Source organism: Patagioenas fasciata, chromosome 18 (assembly GCF_037038585.1).
Source record: "Patagioenas fasciata isolate bPatFas1 chromosome 18, bPatFas1.hap1, whole genome shotgun sequence".
Taxonomy (NCBI): domain Eukaryota; kingdom Metazoa; phylum Chordata; class Aves; order Columbiformes; family Columbidae; genus Patagioenas; species Patagioenas fasciata.
Window position 1 is genome coordinate 5,731,196 of NC_092537.1, and position 17,853 is coordinate 5,749,048.

The following is a 17,853-nucleotide window of genomic DNA, read 5'->3' on the forward strand; positions in this document are numbered from 1 at the left end:
TCCCATTGAACAACACTTCTCGAAATAGCTATCAATTATTATTGTCTAATTTGACCTGACAGGACGTGTCTCAATGCACTGAAAATACAGCATTCTCACAGAAATACCTCTGCAGGTGAACAGCTATGCACACACCGAGTTCCATCAAATTCAGTATGGAAAGCATAAATACATATTTGCAATCTTTAAGCAATATAAATTCCCAGTGATATCCATAACGGGTAAGTAACAGGCTTTTCCATAATAATAATAATAAGCATCTTCTGGCATTAAAAAGTAGCCACAGAAACACCCAGAAGTTCTTCAAATTCAAAGTGGAATAGATTTGAACTGCTACCTCTAAACATCAGCAAGAACCTGTTCTATTTTTGTTATGCCTGGTGACCTGATTTGAAAAGGATGAAGTGAGGAAAGCCATCACCCACAAACAGGGAGCAGTAAGCGACTGTGACCTTATATATAAAATGGGAACTCACACTGTGGCGCTGGAGGCTGCAGCTGGTACCCAGTGAGCTGACACCATCCCACTGGATACAGGTCTGGGGACTCGCAATCCACCCACTGATCATATTCATCCTCCCACCCATCGAAGTGTATCCTCAAAAGCCGATGGATGATGCGAGTTACTGTGGCCACACATACCAGGCGAGGTTCCATCAGATCAACCGCCTCTAGTTTCATTCCTACATGAAACCCGTGGTTTGGAACTTCCTAGAAAAGCGAACACAAGCAAGGCCAACATCAGTAAGCAAACATGGTAATTAAGATGGTTTAAGCACAGCGTTGAAGCAAGTATTTTGGTCAGCCTAAGGTAGGAAGATACCAACTACCATTTATGAAGTTTTATGTACCCCTATATTTAACACTTCAGAAGTATTCAAGCTTAATATACTCATATGGTTCTTATTTCTAAAAGCTTCTCTTCTCTTAGCTTTTCAAAACTGTATTTAATGAAATGGTTTATCCCATGGACTATGCAGCCAAAAACTTAAAGATATTACTAACTACAATGTAGACATGTATAATGTTTATTACCTTATTGAAGAGCTTTACAGGTGCTGCTATTGAGTCCGTTTCCCTGAGGTAGTCAAACCATTTAAAAGGGAGTTTTGCATAACCTGTGAATTTTAAACAACATTTTCATACACGAACTGCAAACTTCATGCATAAGAACAACAACAAAAATGGTACGTTAGCACTGTGTTATGGCTAAAAAGACAACAGAGAAGCAAAACAGTAACATCAGAAACTTCCACTCTCTGAGCTTTGGTCTATGGGACAAGAGTCAGCTGAACGTGGCCAATTTGCAACAAACATGATGAATGAACCTCAGGATGATACAGAAAGTGTCATTTCACATTAAGATGAATCATTTGTAATTGAAGCTTTCTGTCCACGTAGATCCTTGATCTCTACAATGCCCCACACAAAATGACCCAAGACAGATCATGTAATTAAGCACATCCAGTGTGTTTCCTGTGGGGAAAGAGGCTCCACTACCCAAACACAAATTCTTAGGAACAGAGTAGTAAGTTTTAAAATATCCATGCTTGTTCTTAAGTAAGGTTAAAACCAGCAATAATAAGAAAAAATACAAGATTCTCTCCCCAACCTTAATAATCCCTCAAATATGTTCAGCTTTCGTCCATCTACTGAAAAAGTATAAAAGACACAGGACTATCTCATACTATGGGCAACCTCTACAAGTGCTTAAACCAACAATACTCAAATTCTAGCTGGAGTAACAACAGTTTGAAAGATGTCTTTGTGGTAGCATGCAGTGCTGGGCATTCTGAAAAAACAGCAGCATAGCGGGCATGGCATGGGGAGCTACGGGAGACAGTTGGGTCTTATTGAAGTGGGGGCAGAGCGCCCCCCAAATCACAGCTCAGCACTGCAGAACTGACATTCACAGCCCAAACTGCAACCCCTTCTTGAACGTGCCTGAGCATCTTCATCTTCCTCTGGTCTCAGCAAGAGATGAAGATGCTTGGAAGGAATGAGCTTGTAAGTGTAAAGCCCGATGATTTCACAGCAACTTAAGTCATCCACACTGCAATCTGTATTTGGAAGAGTGCTCACACTGGGTACATAGTATCTGCACGAACAGAGGGAGCTGGATGGATAACAATTACTAAGGGTACTAATGTATCAATTTTGCATATTAACGCTTTTTTTCCTTAATGTATAGTTCCTTTGGCTAGATAAATATATTTGTATGCAAGTCCTCCAATCTGCTTCTCAACATCACATGAGACGTGCACATGGTCCTTGTAGTCAGAATTAATAAACTGTCCATTTTAAAGCCCATAATTTGGAAAGCAAAATACACCCCTCGTAAGAACTAAGAAGCTTTGATCACTTTGATCCTATTTAATATGTTAATGTGCATTATGTTCTGTATTTTACTCTTGTTAAGTCCTCTTTCAAATGACTTCCAGATTATTGCACGTGTGATTTGTAATTGCCTCTCAGTGGATGATACAGGACTGTTAGAGAAAACTGCAGTAAAAGGAAAATACACATGCAGATAAAGAATGAAGTTGCCATGATACAAGCAGCACAGAAGTCTCAACTGTGTTAACAAAATTCACATGCTATTGTGTAGTGTTTGACAAGAAAAGGGCAAGGGTTTCAACACAGAAGGGAGGCCTTTTCCTCTTCTGTTTAATCAATTTAATGTATTTATTTCTAGACTGATTGATGTGCGTGCTTTTTCCCCTCCCACAAAAACTTCTCCTATTGCAAGCGGCTTCTGCATCACCTTTTTTTGAGGGGTGATTATTCCCACTAATTTCTAGTCAATAAAGTCACTAAATGAGTTGACTGAAAAATAACAGTAAATCTGTCCAACTGCACTTTCCACATCCTCAAAGATGACAGATGTATTATTGTGCAATAATGAAAACAATACGAAATTATTTTATGTTGTATTTCACTGTCTTTGTAGTTATTACCTAGAAAAACAATTCAATAAATACAAGTAGAAGAGTGCGAGTATGAGAATGGAGAAAAAAAATACCCATATAAACCCGATATTATCTGCTGTTACACAGCTGGTTACAATCCCCGATATAAATCAAGGCAATAAAATGGAAAACTGATGGCAATAGAGTGTCCTGTAGGCACACGTGCCAGCGGACAGACAGATTTCTCTCCCAGACGGGATTACGCAGCATCCGGCTCCAGTGGCCACTTCCTCAGCGCTCAAGTTTGTACATGTTCCTCAAAAAATTAACTGGTATTGTTGTGAATTAGCCCAAGATTCTTTAAAATGTCCTTTAATCCTTTTGGTGGCCAGGACTTCCCAAGCAATGACATATTCTGGACTGTCCTTTTAGTGATGAATGTACTTCCCATTCACTCAATGGCTATCCTATGGAACTAGTGGCTATTCTCAATTTCTGACAGCAAAAGCAAATTATTTTAGCCAGAGAATCAATCAGATGTTCGATTGAACTTTTTCTAAATGAAAAGTTTGTTATCTCTCAGATTACTTTGAAGTCATCCTGTTGTATTTGTTTCAGACTTGAGCAAGTCCTGAAAAGCGACATGAATTTTGTAGACTGAGTTAAGAAACAAAGCACACGGCACATACAATATGACTGAGAAAAATATTCAAAATACAATGTGGTCAGAATTCTATATGTACCTCTGGGTGGAGTTAGTTCAATCATGTTAATTTCACAGAAACCAACAGGGAAAATAGAAGGGGAAGTGGCATGGTAACAAAACCAATCAGAGCCATCTGCTGCTTCTGAGCCATCAATCCCAATCATAAGATAGCCATCTGCTAAAACCTTGGTAAAGAAAAACAAAATTGGACATTAAATACCTTTAACTGGGTGATATAGCTAGAAAGAAAGCATGCCATGTTTCAAAAGAGTGAAAAGCAACTCAACAGTAACGGAAGAACACTTAGAAAGACATTCAACTATAACAAAACACAAACCCCCAAATCGTACCTGTCGCCAGGATTGTGTGGACTCTTGGCAAATGTACCTTTCTTGACAAAGAGATGACAGATGAACATTTCCTTATTCTGATCTCTAGTTCATTTTTCTTGTGAACATCGGTTCTACTTCTAAAGCTTTATCATTCACTCTACTCTTTAGCTTGCAAGGATATTCTGCACACCATTAATAAGTCTTGAAATTATAAACACACTCCTCAATGGTGAGGTTATGCAATTCTGCTAAGCTACTTCTCACATTTCCTTCCTCTTTAAATCGGATTTCACATGTATGGGATGCCTTTCAATCAAGCTAGGAAAAAAGCACATTCTTAAAATGTCTTCATAGATTTCTGCAAATACGCAAGATGAGGTTCCTTTTTGAACAGTAGCAAAACACTTGGTATAATCAGAAGACTGTTGTGCAAATTAATCTCACAAACATACTATATTCTAATTAAAGGTAAGGCTGAGTTTCCAGAGATTAAAGTAGAAAAAAATAACGAATATATTCTTTTTCCTAGCAGTTGTATATAAACAATTAATGGACCTATTCCATGCACGTTCATTTTGTTAACGAACTGCATTTACTTTGTATTTGAGCTTTCTGTTTGAAACCTGAATAGAAATGAGTGGGAAAAGGATTCTTATCTACCTTCCCCAAATCCACATTTGTTTTCTTACCTTTCTAATAGTTGCCACACATATTGCTGAAAGGTTTAAGGGGTCTATAGCTTCCAATTTCATTCCTTCTTTAAACCATTCTCCAGCTGCGTCAACCTCTTTTACCTAAAGAATCACATAACAGCACCAGAATCTAATAAGCCCGAAACAAAAATATAACCCCACACTGTCAAAGAAACAGATTGAAATACCTCTTGTATCATCTCTGCTCATGTCAAGGAGGCCAAATTAGTAAGTGCTTTAATAAAAAAGTAATGTTTGTGCTGGGCCTATTTCCAAGAGTTATAGAGTTTCAGGTCTGCTTTATACACATCAGAAACTAAAGGTCCTCAATCAGCTCTGAGAAAACTGCTCTGGCTGGTGAACTCACCTTCATAAATAAGTGTGGGGGTGCATCAAAATGTCCATCCTGTTTCTTTGTAATATCTACAAGGAACAGAAGTGCAGAATTACTCAGAGGCTTTGTTAACAGATCAGACAGTACATTTTTCTGAAGACATTAACTAGTACAATGCAATAATTGGTGTGCGAGGCCTACGGTTTATAATAAGGCTGCCATGAAAATCTGGAGGACATAATCCATCTAATTCCCTTATTGACTTCCACCCAAAATACCTCTATAATGCAATCATTTATGATTTATTAATTGTATAAAGTGACAATACTGCTTAAGTCAGACTTCTCCAAGCCAATATTGCCCACAAAGACAACCCCAAACCACAAAAACCTTACCAGATCTTTTAAATCTGTGTCCTATACTTCGAGACCAACCGATATGATGAATGAGCGGACTGTACATATGGCACCAGAAGTCATCAGTTTTGTCTTCACTCTCTTCATACACCAATCGTAACCGTCCCCCAATGACACTTTCCACAACCGCTACCCTTGTTCGACAAAGGTGCGTTTTGTCAACGACTTCTACTCGCATGGAAGTTTTGAATGGGTACTGCATACTCTCTGACACCTTAAAGTAACAGGGGAAAAAAAATAATCTGTAAAAATATACTATTTTTCCTTTGTCATCTGTCTTCTGCTATTAAACCACAGTATCAAAGCACTTTTCATTTAATTCAAGTACTTGTTAATCAACCTGTGAAAAAGACACAAATGATTTCTCAGAGCCTACAGTACTCCAATTGTATCAAGTACAATACAATTCTCACATAGGTTAAAGGAATTTTCCATTGACTTGATGAAAATTTGTGCCATTGTTAACACTGGATAAAGTTACCTTGAGAAGTAATTTTACAAAAAATAACACCCAGCTGGCCACTCATAAACATGTTCCTTCACAATATACCAAAAAGAAAGAAAGAGAATGGAAATAGAAGTTAATCTGCCTGTGACAACACATTCTATTTCAAAAAAAATCTTTATCAGTCACTTGCCATTTCCATTATGAACTCCCCCAAAGCGTTGAGACCTCGCCAATTTAATTTGGCTGCCAACTGTGCCAGTTTTTAAATAGCAATGAACAACTGCAGAAAGGTGGGGTTTGTTTGTGTGTTTGTTTTTTAACATTGGATGCAGTGTACGACAACAATACAATCGTCTCATATTCCTAATAAAAGCTGTGTACCATCTCACAATATAAGTAAACTTACAGCACACTATAGAGGCAGCTGCCACACTTAAAGACATGACCTAAAGACAGCAAAGAATATCTAGCCCAGAGCAGATGAAAAATATTAACATTCAAAGTACATACTGTATTGCATCTAGATAGGTGCTATATTAACAAATTTTGTTCAGTTTCTTGAAATAGTACATGATAAAAACCATTCCTGAATTACAAAAAACAGTTTTAGTTTTTCTTACATATCACAGGGTAGCTTCTCAGAACATTTTTTTAATTGGGGCATTTTAAAATTAAAATAGACTAACTAGTTTTTAAAGAAACTCTCCACTAGAGGAAATGGTTTTCCAAATATGTACTGACAAGCACGGACATAATGGAGAAGAGAGATTCCAAGGAAAACTGTATTTAGGGGGAGAAACTACTGTATCATCTTCACTACAAAAGGAGCTATTGTGCCATTGTAAAATACTTCAGTTCTTCACATTGTGCTGCAATTTTGTTTATAGTATATCATTGATATTGCATCAGCCTTACCTTCTGAGAAAAGTCAGGAGGAAGTGTTTTGGCACCAGTAAGTCGTTTCACTAGAAAAGCTTTCCAGTTTGTGTATTTGTGTTGGATGGCTGTTGCAAATGAAGGGGAAAAAATAAGCCACTGATTTTTAATTGTGTCCGTTAGAGACAATATTAGAGTCTGGAATATGTAAAGAAGAAATCCCAGATGACTGTTAAAAAGCCTGGATTACAATAATGACAAAAACTTATTTAGAAAATGAATGCTACCCAAGAGTCAGTTTATGGGTATGTCAGGGCAAAGAGTTTAATACCAAAATAGAAATAAAATCAGTGCATGTTCACATCACTGATTAGCTAACTGCTTCCACTTCCATCTTAAAAATTTTAAGTCGCACGGGATGGGCTACTCCAAGAAACATTTTCAGCATCAGTCAAGTCCTTATTTTCCCAAAAGTTAAAATGCTTTATTTCATGACTATTGAAAGAGTTGATATGGTAAAAAATCTACTTTGATATCCAAACCATGAGCCAATTTAGTTTAGTAAAGACAGACATTTATATAAATCAGTAAGGTCGCTATTTACGTACTTCGAGGAGGGACTAAAGGCTTCCCGCTGGTTGCGCACCAACCAACTGGGTGGATGTCAGATCCACAAACATTGCACCAGAAGTCAAGACTTGAGTCATTTTCAAAGCCTTCGTATCTAAGCAGAGCATTGTAGCCTGAAAGAAAGCAGCCCCATTTAAAAAAAAAAACAAAAAACAAAAATTAAAAATTAAACAATTATCTAGACTAGAACTTTTTATAGAACATTATTCTTACAGCACATTTCTGCACATTGTTAATGCACAGAATTGATTACTTTGATAAAAATGTGCATGTGCTATCAAGTAAGTCAAATTTTAATTAAAATTCAAATTCTTGAACTATAAACCTTTAGAAGTTTTATGTAGGAGGACAAAATTAATTACCCAGAGTATCTGCTTTTTCATATCTTAGCTATGTGACCTTGAATTTTTAACTTTTAACCAAGTGATTTGTATAACAAGGCTTACTTGCTAGCTATTAGACCATTTCCTATCTCCTCGCTCTGCCCTGTTCTTAGGTACTCTCAGGCAATGGCATCCTCGAGCTTCCCTTGAAGCCTCTTCAAACCAGTGGAACATAGCAACAATGCTAACACATACAGAGCCAGTGTTCTACCAACCAGGTGGTCACTAACAAAATTGGTATTATAGCTCCCTTCACATCGTTATTTTGATTATTTTAATAACTTCAACTAAAATATAGTCACCTGCTAATTTTACAATTCCAGCTATCCAGAAGACTTTGGTAGGTAGGCTGCAGTCAGTGTTTGGAACCTCCACTCGCACTCCTTCTGAGATGTCACCCCAGCATGTCCCCATAGGTGCCTGTCATTCAAGGTAGGGGGAAAAAGTCACCAGCCCACCACAGGAAAAACATCTTTTTTTTTTTTTTGTTATATTAGTGTTTTACAAGCAACTTAAAAAGACAAAACAATCAATACGCATGATAAGACACAAGTATATGCTTCGAAAACAGTCTGAAAACCTAGTTTGGTTTTGATTTGAAGCTCATGTGTAGTGCTGTAATTGTAAACCATTGTTACTGTGTATTTCCTGCAAAAACTACAGGATTCTAAGTTTAAAAATCTGTAAAGCGCAAGCACAAATTGCAAATATCACAGGTCAGCTTTATTCTACTATGTTTCAAGTAGGTGCAAGCTACTGATTTTAGTGAGAGTGTTGTAACCGCTCTGCAATTCTACTTGCAAAATATCTTCACATTCTGTAGATCAGAAACATTCCTTAAAAAAAATGCCTGATAGTTACTTCTTAATCTATTCTGACAATTTATTATGGCGGGGGGGTTTATCATCCACCAGTTTACATCCTCTCAGAGGAACAGGCTTTCATAGGACCTGCAAGTGTTCATTTCATCAAGCAAGCAAAAAGAACAGACAGCAGAGTGGCACCTCTGGAACAAATGCCAAAGGAAATGCACAGCAAGGTTCCCCACACACAATCCTGAAGGCTTAGACTAATGTGTTAGTAGCAATACAAAATACGAGCTTGATGAACTACTAAGGATTTGAGGAAACAAGTTACACTCAGCTGGCTGTCTCAAGAAGAACGTTTTGAACTGAGCACCATGAAAAGACAGGCAGACGTGGTATTGTTGAGATAATCAGAAATGCACAGCGCCAAAGAACCTCAAACCTTAGAACTTAGACAACTGAAATTACATCAGTAACAAAACAACAAAACATCGAGTCTACATTAAACTAGAGACCACCAAGAAAATTTGGATTTGGGGTATTTTAGAACAACGGTCACATCGATTTTAATGTTTTCTGAGAAAAATAAATTCTAAGCAGTTCAGAGAACATCCAGGTATCACAGGAGCAATCAGAGTCCTCCGGGCAGCAGCACAGCAGGTGGTTTGTGCTCTAAGGCTGTGTCTCACTTACAAAGCTCTTTGCAAGCACAGGGAACCTGACAGCTCAGGGGCAACAGCCTCCAACTTCACAGAATTTTGGCTGAGAGCCACAAGTGAAGCAAGCTGGGTTCATGATGAATGATTGGAAATAACGATACTGGGATTCTGCTGCCAATCAGCAATAGCCAGACAGCAGCACTAAACGCATAAACTTGTCTTAATGAGGGATACCCTTCACTAATAGAAATATTTGAGTCTAGGCATGCAAAATTTAAAACTAGTTTTAACTACTGAAGGAAAAATAAGTTACTGCAAGTATGCCAGTTTCTTATTCTTGAAGCCTGCTCTCTTCATGTTCTGCTATGTCCCATCTACACCAGTCTAGACTGCAGAGCTCTTTTCTGCCATCTCACACAGAGAAAAAAGCAACTTGAAAGATCATGGCTTATTTTCACGCAAGAAATACGCAGATACAGCTTCTTAATCAAGTCTTATTACATATTCGCTCTCATCTCTAAATTGCTATGTGCAGCTTTTTGAATTGAACTGAGGAAATAAACTTCTTGCAGTGCTTATTTTAGTAAATCTTGTTGCCTTGTGTAGAGATGTAGATGAGGCCAACCAATAAAAAAATAGTAGTGCTGAATAATTCCATAATCCAGCTGCACTTAATTGAAATATATTTTACTGCCTGCTCACCTATTCAGGTGATTCAGACAGAAAAGTATATTGAAACACTTCATTTCACATGGACTGGTAATGGAAATGTCACACTTTTATTTCTAGAGCGTGGATTGGTATAGAGGAATATAGCAGAAAGTTAAATTTGTCCTTGTCTGTGAAAATATTGGTTCTGCTAGTTCTCCTACACCAATCCATATGGCTCACCCTTTAGAAGAAGGAAGCCATCCTGTGTAGCATCACTATTGAAATGCCAGATAACATGACTGTCCTGAAGTGACGGTTTACAGTATACCTGCTATACTGCACCAGCTTTTTGTTTTGGTTTGTTTTTTTCTCTCCACCCATTATGAACATTCTTAAGCGAGGAAGACTGGATAAACCAGGGCTATAACAGCCATCTTCCTTCATGCCTCCTCTGTCTTCATCTGATTAATCAATCAACATTTGCAGAGCGCTTTGACAAACACAAAGCACTATGTAAGAGTCAAATCTTATTAATCTGCTGGCTGGAAGGGTAACTCTGAAGTCTGGATTGGCATAGTGCGAACTAGCAGAACCATAATTTACAGGTAAGAACAAATTTACCTTTCAGACTCTTGACGAAGAGATCCACTTCGTGTCACTCCCAACCAAGATCTGGTTCATCGCTTCCTGCTCCAGGAGATGACCTGGGAGGGTTTCTCTGGGAGCAGCAGCTGTCTCCTCTGCAAGGGAAGGTGCCATCAGGAAGGTCCCACTTGAGACAAGCACCTCAAGGCTCAGCATCCCCACAACTCGCTGAACAAAGATCTCGTGGGTTAAATAACCGGCTTCTAAAGGTTTTGGATGGCACTGACATTGCCATTAAAATCCTGGTTCAAGTTTCAAGTCTGAAATCATGGCAAAGTTGTGCTACCGATTCTCAGAGTGTATGGATGCTGTGCTGTGACCTTGTGTGTGAACGGTACCCCCACAAAAGGTGATGCCAGAGAAGATACTGTGTAAAAGGGTTTGAAATGACAAGTTTGAAACAAAGCACTGCCACCTGGTGTAAAATCCTGGAAATGCTCCCTTAGAGCAAACTATTTAAATAACAGAGGAAACCAGGACTTTGAAATTAATTCTTCTCATACACAGAAAGACATAAGAGAGAACTTCAAGATGTAAATGTTTTAATTCTAAAACGTTACTCTTAAATTGAAGAGGAAATAACTCCCCAGACAAAAAACCAAACCAACCAACCAACCCTGATCTGGGAAAATTATATTAGACCTGAAATACTCAAGTATGCCAGGTTATTACAACTAATCACTAAGCCAAATTCCACAACTTACAATTCGCTTGAATTTACTTAATATTGATCCCAATGTTCCCTATCAAATATCCATCCACATACACCCAGTATAACCAGATAGACATCTAGAAACAAATTTAAGGGTAGATATATCATGATTTTAGTGTCAATTCAAAACTTGTGTTTTGAATAGAATAAGCTTTATATATTCAGTCTCACAGACACACACAACATGCAAGGAATCCATAATATGGATGGTAAACAAACATCAAGTAATGCAAAGTTTTCTGAATCAAAGCAATATAGTACACAGAAAAAATAGCAATGACCTCTCCAGACAGACAAAAAGAGTTTCTTATAATTATCAAAGGAGAGTGGGAGAGAGAGATAAGGATCTAACAAGAGAGTACTAATGCATTTTCAGATTTCAGATTCTGACTGGTTTAAATAATACAATTTTCAAAGAAATAATTAGAGTCAAACCAAATGCAAATCCTGTTCTTGTAATACTAACGTCCAGCAAACCAGTAGAAAGCTCCAAAGCAGATTGCAGGAGTTGCCCTTAAAATCAGGCTTAGCAGCACTGCTGCCATGTAGCTTGTGAACATTTTCAAGGTAAAATATGAACACAGTACTGCATCTGTTCACTTAATGAACCAAGCAGCAAGAAAGGGATATATAACTCCTTTCAGAGAATATTGTAGCATAATTAACAGGTGACAGAACTATTGCAGCTGTACCCTAATTCAAGATGCCATACATCATGAAGCATTTATTGTTGTAACAGCACAGCCCACATTATCAAACAGAACCTTTTGATACGGACTTATGAAATTACTTACTACACCATGGACATAAGCGTGAAAGGAAACTGCAAACATGCTTGCTTAAGCACGTGGAATTTGATACAAATTCACCAAACTATCTGATGGAAGGCTGGGTTCTGGGCAGCCCCCGAGCATAAAGGAGGCTATTCACAAAGTGCCAACTGCCCAAAGCCCTCAGCTCCAACGGATTTATGAATCGAACTCCTGAAGTGGACAGAAAAATATGTTTCTCTTCTCCCTTATGGACAACTTCCATAAACCAAAATGTTTTGACAGCAATTTTCATCTGATCATTTTGAGCAAAATAAAACTTTCATGAGATGGAACACTTCAAATTCCCAAACGAAAAAAAAAAAAGCTGAGAAAACACTTCCTGTCAGGTAACTGGAATTTAACAGCATCTGTCTTTACTGTATGTGCTAAGTATCTTCCTCATCTCCTAATTACATTCTGTAATGACTGAGGACTTGGTTTGGAATTTTTGTAACTCTAATACAAAGAAAACCAACCTCTTTAATTTCGGATTTATAAGGAGCCATCATTTTCCTCCATTTCAACACCACCTGGTAGCATGACTGATAGAGAACCTGACTAAAAAACTAACGAAAACATCCCAGATCCAAATAGGTAACCAAAAGATCAGTTTGACATAACAGAGCAAGCCTGACTCAATCTAAAACCCCTTTTGAAACTTTTTCTAATACGGCATGACCTGGTTGGCTTGATCCTTTGTAGCACACTTGATGGATTTTGTGCCTTTAATTTGAGAAAAATTACTTCAGAAATGTTTAAGAGTCCTCCTTTTACTTTTTAGTTTGCTTATGAGGGCATGTATGATGACAGCAACTGGTAGTGTTCAGGATGGTTTTAAAGGACAGATGAAAACAAACGTATGTCTAAAAACAAGCCATATTAACACAGTTTACAATGTAAATTTCATAGTCCAAGGTTACAAAACAAACTTGCATAGGAATGTTTTGCAAAAATGAACTGAAGAATCACCATGGACTCTCACACGCACAAAGGGACAGCACTTTATTAAAAAATACGTACGTGTTTAAAGCAGGTAACAGGAGCTGCTGTAAAGCTATTGCTATTGATGTAGTTACCCCAGCTGAAGCCTTCCACAGGGACAGCTGCAAAGAGGAAGGTATTTTGTTTAGGAAGCTGCTAATGAGCCACAAATCTTCTATTACCAAGGATTTGTTTCAGCTGTTTACACACCATTACCTGCTTTAGTCTTCGCCTGGTTTTGTAAAGTTGCTTGGTACTGAGCGTATGCTGCTAATTTAGCCACTAAGGGTTGTTTTTGTAGAACTTTAGCCTTCTTTGTTGGAGGTTTACCCTAAAACAAAAAAAAAGCTAAGTAAATAAAGTCTTTCCAAACACCCACTGGGAAATTTCCATAGGGGTAGCATATTTCTGGTACATTTAACTAAAATTAGAACACCACAGAATAGAAGTTGACTAAGTATCACGAAACTACATGTAATATTAAATAAAGTTAAAAACCAGTAGCAAAGAATGTCCAAAAGATGACTTTTGTACTAGTATTCCAACTTGAACAGCACTATAGATTCATTGTTGTTTACCTGAAAAACAGATATCTTTTAAAAGCAGGTCAAAAGGAAGAACTTTTAATCTCATTTATACCAACGCAATTTCTTGGCATTTGTTGCAGTGAATTTGAGATAGGATGTAATATTTCCTGACATTTCTATCTCTTTTCTTGAATGTTACAAAGATAACTTCATGATTGTTTGATTAATATTTTAAGTGAACAGAACAAAACTCATTTTGGAAATATGTACAGTTAAGAAAACCCTCAAAACCAAACCACAACAATGCTAAATAAACCTTTATGCCCGCTAAAGCCAGAAAGTATCTTGGGTATGATACGCATGGAATTTCAAGTCACTACATACGTAAACTGTACTTTTTCTTGCAGAAGAGTCTCTGCAGCAGAAACAAAATAAGGAGTCACTATTGTCTGGAATTTGCTCTGCTGAACAAAGCAATTTGTTCAAGACTGATACAGTTTTGAGTTTTGGCTTACAAAAATCACTCGTGAAAATTTTATATACGTTAAGAAATTTGACTTATCTTAAAACATCATGCAAGTTTTACAAACGTACACATTTTACACAGACTATAGTAAGTATAGAAAGAAAACGGTGTCTGTACCGCTACCTGAAGTCTGGCCAGAATGCTGGCCTTCTTGGAGTTCGATGAGTAGCTTCTAGAGCACGACACACTGCAAAAGCGTTTTGTTTTAGAGTAAAAGGCGTCACGGACACCAACCATTCCACACATCTCGCACGTAGCTAGACAGAGAAGAGAAAAAGCCAAGTGTCAAGAGTGTCATCAAGACCTCAGTAAAAATCCAGAATCAAGATGACAAAAGGAAGGTCCTGTAGGTGGCACCACCAAACAGTTGCTTAGAGTTTGAAGAGACTTGCACAGCAAAATAACATCACAAGTGTCAGTGAAACACTAAGAACCTCAAGTGCACTGGTGAAAAAGTGCCTTTTTCTACTCTCTGTTAATTTTACTGCTGGTAGAAGCGAATAACCCAGCTAAATCAGTTTAAGCTGATTTTTGTGGTTCTCAAGGAAACGTCTGCTTTGAATTGGGGTCTGCCAATCTTGATATCCTCTAAATATTTAATACTCCCAAGCTGAAATAAAATCAGCACTCTTCTTTGAATCATAAATTAGTATCCCCAAAGTACCCTAGGCCACCAATATTCTCTTCTAGTTGGAATCATATGCTTCAGAGGCTATAGCATCACCCACAGAGTTGTTTCGTGATGAATAAGAGTTTGTGACCAACTTATGCCAATGAGACAATACCAAGATTCTACCTAGAGAGAGCTCTACTAATCGCTAATGATTTTGGCTAACATACTTTTCCCCCAATGATAAAAACACTCTTCCTTTTGTTTTTTCATTTTTTTTCCCAGTATTCTCCAGCTCAGAACTGGTGGGTGGTCAACAGGTACACACTAACACACTTTATACAGTAGCAGCAATGAACTTTTCTAGTATAGGAAGAAATGTATTTGAATATATTGTATATATAACATAAAGGGTAGAGAGAATATGTGCCCAAGCTTAGAGAGAACACATTGACATTTTCCTCAAATAATAAAAGCAATGTACATGAGAACATACACATACATGTGCATATATAAACACCACACATCTGATGGGAGGGCAGATGTTCCCATGTTATTTCTTTCCTGAGAGAAGGATTCAAAATTTACCTTATTTCAGTTTAGCAAAAACCAAACCAATCCAAACACTTCAGCTGTTTTGGTCCATTTTCAATCAGGACCAACATGTAGGATTGGACCCTCACAACTCACAGCACGGGCTGAAAAACATAAATATCAAGCTCTTTGTACCCATGCACCACACACTTACCCATGCCAGACTTGCCATCTGGATAAGTATAGACCTGTCCATTATTCTTTATGATTGGGAGACTGGATGGCAAAGGAGAAACCTCCTCTTCACTCTCTTCCGAACTGGAGCTGCTGCTCGTGTCCTCACTACAACTATCATAACCGTCAAACATCCCGAATGAATCGCGTCTTTTCCTTTCTGTTCGTGAAGTATGTTCTGTCTAAAAATTAAAGAAAACAACCAACCAACAAAAACCCCAAAGAACAGCAGAGCATTCTGAATGCAAATATTTCAAAGTCAAGTTTTAAAAGCTTCAACAGTCAAAGTCAGCCTTCAAAAGTAGATGTATTAACCAACTGCTCTATCAGGACAGAGATATGAGCCATACATTGCCAATTAACTTCATATTAGTAAAGTCAAAACGAGCCAATTTTTGGTATTGTGATATACAGGAATAAAAAACTCTCACGATCCACTGCGAATACACAGTAGCAGTCCATACATTTCCTTTTCTTGGTATCTTCAGAGTTCATTAATCCTGACGTGCTGAATAATGACAGGCACACAGATCTTACATGCAAATGAGCACATTCCAGATGGCTGCAGCCAATTTCACTAAAATTCATTCACTTGAGAAAGCTGGGCAGAGAAAAGGCAGTTCAACCAAGGACCTATTCCCCAGGACCAGAAACCAGAGCAGATCTCTGCTCTCACTGCCCCGTGGGGTTAGTGATAAATCAGCTTCCCCGTGATTCACTTTCTCACGTGTGGCACAGGAACACCTCTCTACCTCACAGGGATATTCTGAGGATTAATACATTAACAATTATGAAGAGCTCAGTTACTATGGCAATAGGGTCTGTATAAATGCTAAAAGATAGAAAGGTGACTAATTTGCCACTGTCATATACAAAAACTTGTTATATAATAGAGTTTTTCCTATAACCAGAAAATCTTAGGTCAAAAAACCCCATACAATTTTGAACAACATACAACAGTTAGGTCATTTCCAAACACATTAGAGAAGTATAAACAATAGATTAATTGATGTCTTTTCTCTGCTGCACATCCAATACATGCATTTTAATACAGTGACAGTTTTCACTTTATAAATATCTTACACAGCTCTACTGAAACAAGGCTACTGCTATGTGAGCTGACCTCATTAAGCTAAAAATACAATAAATTTCAAAGTATTTTCATTATCCTTAACAGTATCCACTAAGTTTGAGTGGAAATAGACGAAGAGAAGACAAAGGAAGCATAAGTTTGGAGAATGACATACAGCCAAGAGAAAAGAATACTAAGAAAACCTTTACCTCTACTTCCTCTTCCAAGAGATAATTTTATTTTAAAGTCATTCCAGATAGAAAAATAACAGCATGTGATTGGACTTTGCCTTCTTAAATTGCATTTGGATTCATAGCTTTAAGATTTCACAGTAATTCCCCAAATCCCTTTCCTAGAGAGTATATGCCTGAACATCTTTATTGTTGGATCTCATCCGAGCCTTTTTCTGCAGTGCTATCCCTTTATTATAATATCCTCTATTCTCCTCTGCAATCTGACTAAATCCTATTATGGAAGGATACCCTTACAGTTAAAAGGGAAAACTGACTTCCACGCTGACCCAATCCTAGAATTCAATAAAAAGATAACAATAATTAAAAAAAAACAAAACAAAACAAAACAACAACACAACCCACACAAAAACCAGTAAGCACAAAAGGTTATGCAACAAGGTGAACAAATTTAAAGCACTTAAAGCAGCTTTGAAACAACAAAAAAAATCAGTGTAATGTTAATTATGCACACGTTCCTCATTGAACAATTCAAAATGATGTTAAAACTAATAAAAGCCTAGGATGGGCATAACTTGACATCTCCTTGGAGGAATTGGCATCTGCCAGAAGCAGCTGGGGTAACAGTCACAGTCATTAACCACTGAGCGATGGCAGAACCAAAGCTCATCCTGACCTGCACTGGGAATACCTCTCACCTGGACACTACTACTGATGCTATTGGCCAACAAGAGGCAAGATCAGTTATTTGTGTGCGCACGTGTGTGTAGGTTAAGGCAGAAGTTGAGCACAACGTTGCCATGGATACGGTGTTCTGCGAACAGCACCAATAATTTACAGCTCAGAACATGAAGACTCATCATCTTCTTAGAGATTTCACAAACTCCTCAATGCCTCATAATATTTAACTTTCCCTGACCACAGCTTCAGATAAAGAATCAAAAGCCACACCATATTCCCAATGGTAATGCCAGAACACCTTGATACCTTTTATTGTTATGGGTGGATATTAGTGGTGTCTCAAGAGTGCGTGGGCAGGATCTTCCTCATTCACTCACCCTCCATCAATCACCTGAACTGGTTTCACTACAAGATTAGGGCCTCATCCCACAAAAAGGAGAACTTGAACCCTTTAGCTGCAGCACAAGGCAGTCTCAGAACATCTTT

At 37.8% G+C, this 17,853-nt stretch overlaps 1 protein-coding gene across 3 annotated transcripts in view; it reads right to left on the minus strand.

Annotated features, from left to right (window-relative positions):
- MBTD1 (mbt domain containing 1) overlaps window positions 1-17,853 on the minus strand; it is a 28,105-nt gene that overhangs the window by 4,917 nt on the left and 5,335 nt on the right. The window contains exons 3-15 of one of the 3 annotated variants that reach the window (XM_065852442.2): window positions 15,404-15,605; window positions 14,169-14,302; window positions 13,209-13,323; window positions 13,032-13,114; window positions 8,029-8,146; window positions 7,322-7,456; window positions 6,753-6,841; window positions 5,369-5,603; window positions 5,007-5,062; window positions 4,637-4,741; window positions 3,653-3,800; window positions 1,036-1,118; window positions 477-711 (exon numbers count right to left, since the gene is read on the minus strand). In XM_065852442.2, coding sequence (XP_065708514.1) covers window positions 477-711; window positions 1,036-1,118; window positions 3,653-3,800; window positions 4,637-4,741; window positions 5,007-5,062; window positions 5,369-5,603; window positions 6,753-6,841; window positions 7,322-7,456; window positions 8,029-8,146; window positions 13,032-13,114; window positions 13,209-13,323; window positions 14,169-14,302; window positions 15,404-15,557 — 1,690 coding nt within the window. In that variant the 5' untranslated portion in view covers window positions 15,558-15,605. Of the gene's footprint in view, window positions 1-476; window positions 712-1,035; window positions 1,119-3,652; window positions 3,801-4,636; window positions 4,742-5,006; window positions 5,063-5,368; window positions 5,604-6,752; window positions 6,842-7,321; window positions 7,457-8,028; window positions 8,147-13,031; window positions 13,115-13,208; window positions 13,324-14,162; window positions 14,303-15,403; window positions 15,606-17,853 lie in introns of all 3 variants that reach the window. The other 2 variants (XM_071816633.1, XM_065852441.2) reach the window with 2 other exon arrangements.